General features: G+C 47.7%; 1 protein-coding gene across 1 annotated transcript in view; it reads left to right on the top strand.

The window, feature by feature from the left end:
* Positions 1–526: 526 nt before the first annotated feature.
* The window catches only part of DOP1B (DOP1 leucine zipper like protein B), a 72,580-nt gene continuing 60,797 nt past the window's right edge, over positions 527–12,309 (top strand). Inside the window, exons 1-2 of the mRNA XM_087818398.1 lie at positions 527–607; positions 5,471–5,635. Coding sequence (XP_087674524.1) covers positions 5,498–5,635 — 138 coding nt within the window. The 5' untranslated portion in view covers positions 527–607; positions 5,471–5,497. The remainder of the gene's footprint in view (positions 608–5,470; positions 5,636–12,309) is intronic.

A 12,309-nucleotide genomic window follows, 5' to 3' on the forward strand; every position in this document is an offset into this window, starting at 1 on the left:
CCTCAGGCGGGCTGAGCCAGTGACCGAAGTCCCCTTTCTCTGGGTGTGTCAGGGGCGCGTCAGGTGAGAGGCGGAGGCACCCTGCCTCCCTGTGAGCCTTTCGGAGACAGTCCCAGGGCAAGGGCGCGAGCAGGCAGCAGCCGGAGAGCGACGCCCAGCGCCCGCCCGGAAGCTGAGGGAGGGGGCGAGTCTCGCAAGCCGAGGTTCCGCCTCCTGATTCGTCCCCTGGTCAAGGGCCCGCCTCCCGACCCCGCCCCAAGCGTCAGGATACGCCCGCGGTCCCCACGCACAGAGGCTCCTCCCTCGACCCAGACCTCGCTCAGAGGGCCTCTTTCTTAAGCCGCGGCCCATCGCACCGAGGGCTCGCCCTCGTTCCCGCCCAACGAACCGAGGGTCCGCCTACCTGCCCCGCCCCCTGGATCCCTCCCTTAGCCCCGCCCCCGCCCCGCCCCCGCGCGCGGAAGGCCCGCCTCCCGGTCCCGCTCCTTCCCCCGCTGCCAAGGCTGCACTTGCTCCGTCGCGGCGCTTCCTCCGCGGTGCCCCAGCCCGGCCGGCTTCTCTACGCCGCCCGTGGGCGCGTTCCCGAGAAAGGCCGCCGCCGCTGTGGGTAAGTCGGGCCTGCGCCCTCGGCCGCCCCGTGGAGCCAGGGGAGCCGGGGCGTCTTCCGCGGGCCCGCGAGCGGCGAGGCGGCGCGGGCGTCCTCCCCCGGCGGCGCAGCGTTCAGGCGGCGCCGTGGGAACGGCTCCGGAGCGTAGGTGGTTCCCGGAGCAGGACCCGGGCCCCGCACTGCTGCAGTGCGGACACGGCTCCAGCGAGGCCGTGCGTGCGTGCGTCCGGCACGGGACCCCCGAGGGGCCGCCCCGGAGGCTAGACGGGGTCACCTCCCTGTTCCCGCGGCTCCGGGTGGCGCGGGAAGTGCGGCCACGCCCTTGCCGGCCCGGCGCGGTCTCTCCCGCGGCAGGTGGAGGTCAGGTGGGTCACTGCCCATCAGCCGCTCACCTCGGCCTGCTGACTGCGGAGACGCTGGGCTTTTGTTGGCTGTGCGGTCCTAGTCGGGGAGGAGGGCTAGGGACCAAGACCTTTATAAAACGAGGGCTTTTCCGTTCGGGGAAGATCCCGCAGCCTCCCAGACTATCCCAGGAGAAGGGATCCGAGCCGCAGTGCGCGCTCCCTGCCCGCCAGGCCCCTGCGTCTTGCAGGATTTCCCGTTTAGCAGCTCATAGTGAAGCTGCTTATGGCGACTGTATCCGCAGGTGTTTCCCTAACCTGGAACAGCTGTGCTACACTTAGGAAAACCTTTGTAGTATTTTTTTTTTTTTTAAGGAGATGGAGGCCCTCCTCCCACCCCCGCCTGCACCCATTAGTGTCTTTAAATTTTCCACAATTTAATTATCACTCTGAAAGACCAAATTAAAAAAAAATGTACCCTAGAGTTGACTAAACCAATTAACCAATTGCTGATAAGTGTTTCTGTGCTGTAGACTAAGGGTCATTATCTGTTGAGTGTTCTTGCTCATAGGAGAGTGGCTGTCATTTTTCAATGTTTTCATCTAATTTGGAAATGTTCCTTCATGTAAACATCTTTACAATGAGCTTCTTTTGGATCTGGCAGCATATTTTTGAGTTAAATTTGTGTATGTGTGTATGTTTAAGAAATTAAGAATGTATAAGGTGAGAGATTTTCTGCTGACATTTTAGATTTTCAGGCAGATACATCTGATCAGATAATTCTTGTTTAGGTGACAACTCTTTTGTTAGTAGGCTGTAGAACTATCAGTTTTACTGAGCTATCTAGTCTGGCACAGAAAAGTTATTCTGGATAGATTGCAAGATCATTCTCAAAAGAGCTACTTTAAGGGCTGAACTCTTCATTTTACCTGTAGCATAATGCAGTGATGGCTCTGTGGCTTTGTGCTGACCTGAGCTGGAATCCTGATGCTACCAGTTGCTTACTGTATGACCTGGGCAATTTTCTGGAGGGCCTGATTCCCAATATCTTTATCTGGAAGCTGATGGTACTCATTTCACAGGACTCTTGTGTGTTGCCTGAGGTAAATGCATGCATAAATGATGGATTTACCAAGCCCACGTTAATAGCATAGTATTGAATGCCCCATATTTTGAAATAAAGGAGCTTGCCTGAATGACTATTTCCAAACTTCTCAACTGTGCTGTTAGTTACACTGACTAGTACTTTCTTCATATCGACAATCATAATAATGAATTGCTCCAGTTACGTGCTCTTGCGTGGCCAACACCCTCCTTGCCATGAGCAGTGATGCCCCTTTGTGACCCACCTCCTAAACACACACCTTATGGTTGACAGGGCTCTCTTCCTGCTAAGTAGCCACCTATAATTGTGGACTTTGAGGACCCCTCTGTTGGTAGTTGGGCTTCCTCTGTCCTTTCCTCTTGCCAGCGTCACTTTGTTACTTCAGCCCACCCTTTGTCACTGTGTGTGCCACGTTAAATTGAAATTATATATTTAGGTATTTCCTCTTTCATTAGACTGAACTGTGAGAGTGGACCCCTTTTTCTTGTTTCCTTCCCCAGTTCTTAGACACTTAATATAGTGAACAGACTATGCATGGAGATTGCAGTGGTTCAGAGATGCTGGATTTAAGACCTGTAAATTACCTGGGGAAAAAAGTTAAGGACTACTTGGATGTACTGACTTGTTACTTGGCAAAATAAACAAACTACCACCTCTGGTTACTATCCTTAATATTTTCAAAGTAGGAAGGCTATTTCAGAAAAAGGGGCAACCCTTCCCAAGAATGAGTAGGCAGTCCTGTTGTGTGGGTGCCTATGCATAATAGAGTGTATTTTTGCAGAGAGGTCCAGCATGTGCAAAGGCTTTGTGGTACATTGACTCAGTCTTAGGACAAGCAGAGTGCCTTGAAGAGAGAGGTAGGTGGAGCCTTGTAGGCCACAGGGAGGGGTTTGGGTTTATTGTAAGCTTAATGGGAAGAGTTTAAACATGGTGGGGATGTGTTTTAACTCATATGAAGAAGATTCGTGGAGCGCTGTGTGAAAGTACATTGGAAAGGGGCAAGAGTGAAGGGGAAGTATTAGGACGGTCTGCAGCCTTGCAGGGGAAAGGTGCCACGCACAGAGGTGCAGTAAAGGTGGAGAGTAAGTCCACAGGTCCTTTGGGAGAAGAGTCAACTGGACTTGGGTTGAGTGTGGCAGGCGAAGAGAAGGATGAGTCCATAGTGATGTCAGAGATTCCATGGGTGGTGGAAGGGAGGACTGGAGAAGGAGCATGCTGAGCAGATGGAATCAGGAATATAGGGTTTTGCCCTGGCCAGTGTGGCTCAGTGGTTAGAGAGTCGGCCCACTCACCAAAGGTTTGATTTCTGGCCAAGGGCATGAACCTGGGTTGCAGGTTCAATCCCCAGTCCTGGTTGGGGGGCATGCTGGAGGCAACCAGTCAATGTATCTCTATCTCTCTTCACATCCATGTTTTTTTCTCTCTTCCTCCTTCCCTCCCTTCCTTCCCTCTTTCCCCTGTTTCTAAAAATCAATGGGAAAATATCCTTGGATGATGATTAACTAAAAAAAAAAAAAAAGTATAGTGTTTTTTTAAAAACAGCTTTATTGAGGTAGAGTTTACAGACCATAACATTCATTCGAGTATACAATTCAGTGATTTTTAGTAAATTTGCAGAGTTGTGCAACCATCGGCATAATCCAATTTTGGCACTTCCCATTTCCCTAAAAAGATCCCTTGTGCCTATTTGCAGTTACTCCCTTTCCTACTCCCTGCCCTCGGGAACCACTAATCTACTTGCTGACTCTCTTGATTCAGCTATTCTGGGCATTTAATAGGAATGGAATTGTATGTGGCGTTTTGTGACTGGCTTCTTCCAGTAAGCATGCATTTTCCAGGTTCATCCTTCCTGCAGTCTGTGCCAGGACTATGTTCCTTCTCATTGCAGATTAGGAGATGTGCTCCTTCACTGTGGCCAGTAAATGAATATGGCTAGGCCACATTTTGCTGAGGGACACTTGAGAGTCTAGTTTGGGATGCACTGAGTTTGGGACACCTGTGCTACATCCAGGTAGAGGGGTCCGGTAGACATTTGCATGAATCTGGACATCAGAGGGGAAGGTTTGGGCGGTTGTTATAAACCCATGGGACATTAGCATGAGGATCATATTTGCAAGTTATAGGAATGGGGAGATCACCGAGGATAAAGAAAGAAAGAGGACCTTAGGCTTGGTGCCAGGAATACCAGCATTTCCATATCTTGTCGCATATTTTTCAGAGTTCTAATTTGTTTGAATGGACTGACGGGTTGACCTTCAGATTTTTTTTGGTAGGAAATATTTTTATTTCTTACATATTTATTTCTTACATATCGAGGATTCTGGATATGTAAGCCTGCAGAACAGACAAATAAATACACAGATCTGCTCACCCTCTGGGGTTGGACCTGGGTGCTGGATACTAGAGGGAGGGTGTCCTTTAGTACCTAGGAGCCTTTGAAGTCATAAATATAGAATACTTCATAGATCAGCAATAAATACTATCAAGTTTTTTAAACGAAGGAATAAAAACTATGACATAAGCATGCATGTGTGTTGTGTACATTACAACTTATAAAGGATGGGTGTTTTCACAAAGTCAAGTCAGTGCGGCACTCTCTTGTTCTTTGTTTCCTTTTGTGACGTTGGGGATAAAAATAAAGGGAAGTGGTTGCTGTTGGAGTTGGGATTAGACAGACTACATCTTGAGTTCTGCGGATAGCTGCAGGGGTTCATATATAATGAATGCGTCTGGCCACAGGAAAAGATCAGAGAGTCCTTCAAAGAATATACAGGGGCAAGAATAAATCGATGGTTGCTTGGGCCCTGGTGTAACCGCTATACATCCAGACTCTACGGCCTGGCCTACAGCAGTACCTGGTGGGGGCCTGGTGGGTGACTGGAGCTTAGTAACTGAACAGGCTGTCAGATGGTACACTCTTACATCCTCAAGCGTTTTAACTTTCTCCCCCCAGACTAGATATTTCTTTGAGAATACAGTATTTCCAATCCTCTATTCTAGTCTAGTTGTAGAGGGTTGGACTGCCAAATAGATTGTTTCATTAGGTTTTATAAACGCCCTACAACGGGAGAGGCCACCTGCATTCAGAATTACCCTTTGGCAACAATATGTAATTAGCCAATTTGTGAGTTTCGCTCCTAGAATTAATTTTGTCAGTGAAGTAGAACACTGGCGTTTTTGCTTCTGCCCCGTCCTTTCATCTGGCTCAGAATCCAGAAGGGCCGGAACTGTTTATCTTTTATCTACCGTGGTGCCTGGCCCAGAAGCCTTGCTCAATATTTGAATTGGATCGCCCGCCCCGTGAGTTTGTGCACGGGAGTGTTTGCGGACGGACACCTGTTGTCTGTAGCTCTGGGCTGGGAACGACTTGTGGCCTTGAATAGCTGCCTCATCTGTTAATTTTTGATTCACTTTTAGATATTTTCTCTGCTGCGAGAATGTAAGATGGGTCCAGAAGAGCGGGAACTATTAAATGACTACCGATACAGAAGTTACTCCTCAGTGATCGAAAAGGCTTTAAGAAATTTTGAGTCTTCCAGTGAATGGGCGGATCTTATCTCTTCACTGGGCAAGCTCAACAAGGTATGTGGGCTGCTGAGTTGGGATCGCAGGGAGGCGGGGACACAGCCGTCCTTTAACTTTTTTAAGGGATTGTCTTAGTATTACACTACTGTTACTCTATCATTGTACATACCTCCTTCCAGCTGTTTTTTCCTGAGCAAGAATTATAGTGTGGACTTAGAATAGCTGAACAGTCTTTTTCTCAACAATGAAATTGTCCAGTCATTTATTCAAAGATGAATTTTTTATGTGCTGCTTAGGATTTATATGGCTTTTTCTTCTTTGGTTTACTTTTCTGACAATTTTTCTGCTGATTGGTAACTCTTGGAAGAATGAAGGGTGAAATAAATACTGAAATCTTCCCAGAAATTGTGTGTGTGTTTGGCCAAGGAAAGGGGTTAGTTCCAGGAAGACCAAAACTTGTTATATGCGGGCTTGGCCTTGTGCTCTGTAGATGGGACTATTGTATCTTTTCATGCTGCCCAGGAGGATGACACAGTAGTGGCCAAGCACTCAGATGACCACCGGGACTGTAGGTAGAAGATGCCAGCTCGAAGAGGCCGCGCTGCCTCGGTGGTTGTCGGGCCAGGACTCCTGGCTGGGATACCTGACTTTGGAGCCCAGTGCTGTGTGGGAATTGGGGGTTACCCAACCCTACTCTGCAGCTCTCCAGTCCCCAGGTCACAGACCCCAGAGACTCTTACAAACCTCACTAAAGAGAAAGAATTTCTCCACCTACCTCTTCAAGGACTAGGGCGGGGAGTGAGGAATGCCAGCAGGCTGACCATGGGGCAGTGCCTGGGCAGAGCCCGGCCCCGGCTGCCAGAAAGCAGCTCTCTGCACTCACAGGGCTGTCAGGCACGGCGCATAGGAAGTGATTACAGGTAATGGCTGGGAAACTATGGTGTCCTGCAAAGTGTATTTACAACCTCTGGACTGCATGGCTGGCTGCTGGCTGGGATGGACAGATGTCAGAAAAGAGCAAGTAAGAGCCTGGGAGTTGGGTTTTAGAGTCTAACTCAGGAATTCTCAGGCTGAGACAACTCACTGTCTTGCCTGAAGGTTACTTCCTCTGTCAGGGGAAAGGGAGAAGCTCTGGAGTAGAATTTGGATGTATTCAGGCTCTTCTAGATGTTTCGCTGTTTTAGATCTTGACTCTCATGGAATCTAAAAATAGCATACTTATTTTTGGAGGGCATGTATTCATTATTTTTATGTTGAGGTAAAATTCACCTAACGTAAAATTTACCACTTTTAACCATTTTAGAGTGTACCACTAAAGGGATTTTAGTACATTCACAATGTTGTGAATCACCACTGTCAAGTTCCAGAACACTTTCACCATCCCAAAAGGAAATCCTTCCCAACCCCCCCGCCCCAGCCCTTGGCAGCCACTGGTCTACTTTCTGTGTCTATGGACATGTCATATAAATGGAATCATACAATAGGTGGCCTTTGGTGCCTGGCTTCTTTCATTTAGCATGTATTTAGGGTTTATCCACGTTGTAAGAGTATCAGTACTGTATTCCTTTTTATGGCTAAAGAGTATACCATTGTAAGGATAGACCTACCACATTTCCTTTATCCGTTCGTTCATGATGATCTCCGGGTTTCCACCCTTGGGCTGTTTAGTACTGCCCTGGACATTTGTGTACAAATTTTTTTTGAATACCTGTCTTCACTTCTTTTGAGCATATACTTAAGAGTGGAATTTAAATGCAGGCTATCAAATACAGTTGTGACCCTTCTTTAAGGAGCTTTTAAAGCACTGGCCATTCATTCATTTGTTCATTCAGTGGGTATTTGAGCGCCTACAGTATGCCAGTACTGTCCCAGGTATCAAGGTACAGCAGAGAACAGAGGAGAAGCTGGATGATAAAATATGTGGATCTTAGATAGGTGAGTATTGTGGGAATAGTAAAGAAGGGAAGGGACAGTAGGTGTTGGGGGGATGGCATGATATTAAATGGGTTAGTCAGGGAAGGCCTTGCTGAGAAGGTGCCATTTGAACAAGTTCAGAGATTGTGGTGTGTCTGAGGCCGGTGAGGTCACGAAGTAAGCAAGGGATGGGGAGAGCGTAGCAGATGAGCCCACAGAGGCAAGGGGTGGGGAGGGCTCCTGATCTTGTAGGTCCTTTAAAACTGGAGTCCAACAGTGGCCACCGAGTCAGCAGGGAGCCCTGGGGGGAGCAAGCAGAGGGGTCTGGCCTGACTTCCTTTCTAGTATGTAGAACCATTTCCAGCTGCTCCAAGGGGGTAGAAGATGGAAGGGGTCAGGGAGGCAGAAACAGGGCCACCAATCGGGCTGTTGCTATGGGGCAGGGTTTGGGTTCTGAATGTACTTCGAAGGTATAGCTAACAGGAATGCTTGTGGACGAGACCTGGAATATAAGAAAGAGAGGAGCCAAGTACTGCTGCCAGGTTTTCTTCCAGGTGTTTAGCTGAGAAGACGCGAGGCTGTGATGGGGAGACTGAGGGGAGCTGGCTCCATGGGTGGGCACGGAGACCGGGTCACTTTGAGACAAGTTAGTGTGAGGTATCTGATAGGTGTGTGTAGGCAGCTGGATATGAATTGTATTGGATAAAAGTTTAAAACAAAAATTTTTGTTATAGTTGGTATCCAATTCTATGGAATCCCACTGCTGTGTCCTCTTCGCTCAAGCTTCTCTTTCCGCTGCTATGATTAGGCAGTGGGTGAGAGCAGCCTCCTTGAAACGTTTGCAAGATATCAGTGGGGTGGGGGTGACACTGTCTGTCACTTCCAGCCCTGTCTGTGACAGGGCACATTCGTAGAGAGCATACTGTGTGCTAAGGACCTGACATGCATTACTGTGTAATACTTACAGCCTATCAGACTAAGCAACTTGTGCAGGGGCATAGCCAGCGTCTGACAGAGGGAGGGCTCAAACCCTGGCTGCTTGGCTCCAAAGCCCAGCTCTTGAGGTTTTTTCATGTCAGGGTCTTTGGCTCACATAGGGGACAGGGTACACCTCTTTGCTGTAGGGGGCACTGTCTTCGTTATCCAAATGAGGTAGCTGCAGTTATTAGCCACATTTTACTATGAAGGTTAACTTGCCCAGTGTCATATGGCTGTGATTTTTATGAGTGGAATTGTATCCTCAAAAGAAAAAAAATATATTGAAGTCCTAACCCCCAGCACCTCAGAATGTGGCCTCATTTGGAGATTGGGTCTTTACAGAGCTAATCAAGTTAAAACGGAGTTTGTTCAGGGTGAGTCCTGATCCAATATGATTGGTGTCCTTATAAAAAGGGGAAATTTGGACTCAGACATGCATATGGGGAAGACACCATGTGAGGATGATGGCAGAGACTGGGGTGATGCAATTATAAACCAAGGAACCAAAGATTGTCAGCTGACCACTAGAAATGAGAGGCGCCACCTGGAGCAGATGCTCCTTCACAGCCTCAGGAGGAACGAGCCCTGCCGGCACTATGACCTTGGACTTATGGTCTCCAGAATGTGAGGGTCCATTTCTGTTGTAGTGCTTGTGTGTGGTGCTTTGTTACATCAGGCCTAGCAAACTGATACAGTGATAGAACCAAGATATGAACACCTGGGTGCTGGGGCTACAGCACTGAACACGGAGTTCCTGCTCTCGAGCATAAGGCTTTGGTGGCAGGAGAAAGACAACAAATAAAATGATGTTGGGTGCTGAATGCTAAGAGGAAAAATAAACCAGGGAAGGACGGAGGATAGGGTGCTAGTTTAGACAGAGATGGCTCTCTGATAACGTGACATTTGAGATTTGAGCAGAGGCCTGGATGCTGTGAGTGAGCTGGCGGGGAGGCCATCTGGGGCATGGGCCTGTGTCCAAGGTACAGTAAGGGGAGGGTGTGGCTGGGCGGGAGAGGTGACAGGAGATGAAGGAGGAGAGATAGCCAGGACAGATCACAGGTTTTGTTCTGGGAGGGAGGGAAGCCATGAAACTTCCTGGAAGGTTTTGAGCAAGGTGACTGCTGCCTTAGCTGTTAGGAGAACCCATCTGGCTGATGCATGGGGAGTGAGCCTGAGCCTGGGAGCCTGCTTCAGCACCCAGATCAGAGCTACTGAACATGGGGGGTTTGAGAAAGTGCTGGAGGGAGCAAGCCTCCATCAGTGTTAGGGCTTACCTCTGCATTCAAGGATACCTTGTATTAGTTGAGGTGAAGAGGGAACTCTCTTAAGGCTTCAGTGATGGTTAGATTTCTTGGACTTAGGCATGTACACAAAAATTCAGTGAGTAAATTAGTGATGAATTAGTAAAATATCTTTATAATTCAAATAGAAACAACAGTATAGTCAACAAAGGTTAAGTCAAGATGCTTTCTAACTAAAGTAGATGATTGCAGGTTATCAAACATAAACCATGGACTCAACAGAAGGCTTACCTTAACAGATGAGAACACTAAGCCCCCAAAGGTCTTGTTTGTCAGATTGTATACAGGTTCTAATTGTATCATTTTTAGAACTTGCTAGACTTTCAGTGTCATTGTTAGGATTTTTCTGTATTAGAGAAAAGTTTACCTTTTATAGTTTTTAGGCATATCCACGTGAATAGGGTAATATTTGCTTAACTGTGTATGTGAGACTTCAAGCCATCACCTTCTACTGAGTATTTTTAGATCAATTTTAATCAAGTGTATTTTGAGCCCTTATGAAACCAACCACTGTACCATGCCTGGATTACAACTTTGATTATGGAAATGAAGGATAGTACAATTGAATAAAGTTTCAGCTTCTAAAGTCATTGCTTAATTACAGACACCTTCTCAAAGCAGAGCCTCCTCACTGTGGCATTTCAGACTAGTGCTATGGCATTGTGGGCAGAGTGTAGAAGGAGTGCGGAGACCAGTGAATTACGCTGGCCCTTTGCAGATCAGCTCCAAGACCCCTTCTACCTGAAAACTCACTGTGTCTGGACTGCATCCTGATGTTTACCCTTGTCCTGATCAGCTGCTCCTCTCTGTTCAGTAGTATTAGTTCATTTTTTTTAATATATATATCTTTATTGATTTCAGGGAGAGGGAGAGAGAGAGATAGAAACATCAGTGATGAGAGAGTCATCGATCAGCTGCCTAGCCCACAACCTGGGCATGTGCCCTGACCGGGAATCAAACCGAGATCTCCTGGATCCTAGGTCGATGCTCAACTGCTGAGCCACACCTGGCCGGGCAGTAGTATTAGTTCAGATAAAAGTGTCTTTAGTTTGGGATCTGCATGAGTTTGCATGGGTTGCCCTCACAAAATACCACAGACCAGACGACTTGACAGAAATTAACTTGCTCATAGTTCTGGAGGCTGGAAGCCCAAGATCAAGATATTGGCAGATTTGGTTTCTACTGAGGCCTCTCTCCTTGGCTTGTAGGTGGTGCCTCCTCACATCGTCCTTAAGTGGTCTTCCCTTTGTGTGTGTCTGTGTCCTAATCTCTCGTCTTATAAGGACACCAGTCATATTGGATTAAGACCCCACACTAATGACCTCATTTTATCTTAATCACTACTTTAAAAGCCATATCTGTAAATACAGTCTGAGGTGCTAGGGGTTAGGATTTCAACATAGGAGTTTCAGGGACACAAATCAGCCAATAACAGGGTGTGGCAGTGAAATACAGATTATCTCTGCACATATACATTTTTGTGAAAAGCTCATTTCTAATGGAAGCCCAGATGGTTTTTCATCAGTGCCTTATGTTATGGGAGAGAGTAGAGTGTTATTTAATCTTTTATAACTGGCCAGGAGCACCGTGAAGAACTTCACTTCTCACATGTAGTAATACCGTATACCTGAAACTGCCTAGTCACTCAGGGCAGCCTTCCCAATTGTCTTAGTCTGTTCAGGGTGCTGATACCAAACGCCACAAACCAGGTGACTTAACAGAAATTAACTTGCTCACAGTCCTGGAGGCTGGAAGTCCAAGATGAAGGTGTCAGCAGATTCAGTGTCAAGTCCTGCTTCCTGGTTCGTAGTCTGTGTCCTCTCTCTGGGGTCTCTTTTATAAGAACACTCATCCTGTTCATGGGGGCTCTACTCTCATGACCTAATCCCCTCCCAGAAGCCCCACCTTCTAATTCATCGCATTGGGGGACACAGATATTCAGACCATAGCACCACGGTCTGTGCCCTACCTGCTGCACCGCACAAGCTCTGCACTAGCTTCTTTGTGGGGGCTGTGTTGCAGGGTGTCTTTTGGGGGGCTCATCCCTCCAGGGTGGGCTTTCCCATGTGTCCCCTTGTGAGGGTCCTTCCAGCCCTACCCCCACTGAGACGCAATTTGAATTGCTGCTCCTAACCCCACTGGACCAGACTGACGAGCCAGTGACCTGAAGTTGGGCCTGAGCTCCTCTTTGTCTTTGTGATGCCTGGTTCCATCTTGTCATCTCACATTTAGGCCCCCATCTATTGGAGTACGTATGATACTTTGGTTTGGGGCAATTATTTTAGTTGTTTCTTAGCAACTTTTTGCTGCTGTCTGGGATGGTGACCTTGAGGGTGGAAGTGTCAGATAAGCAGATGGTAGGGACATATTGGAATGACACAGACCTTAGTGCCTTCTGAGAAGAGACCAAATTGAAAGGATGTTGTTGGCAATTAGGGACCCTTTCACTTTGGAGTAAAGTCAACCTGTGCCTTTGCAGGACACAGTGGAGAGCACAGGCCCATTTGTTTCTGGTAGTTTTGATGTTCTTGGCACCAG

The sequence above is a fragment of the Miniopterus natalensis genome, chromosome 6 (genome assembly GCF_054644295.1).
Source record: "Miniopterus natalensis isolate mMinNat1 chromosome 6, mMinNat1.hap1, whole genome shotgun sequence".
Classification (NCBI taxonomy): domain Eukaryota; kingdom Metazoa; phylum Chordata; class Mammalia; order Chiroptera; family Miniopteridae; genus Miniopterus; species Miniopterus natalensis.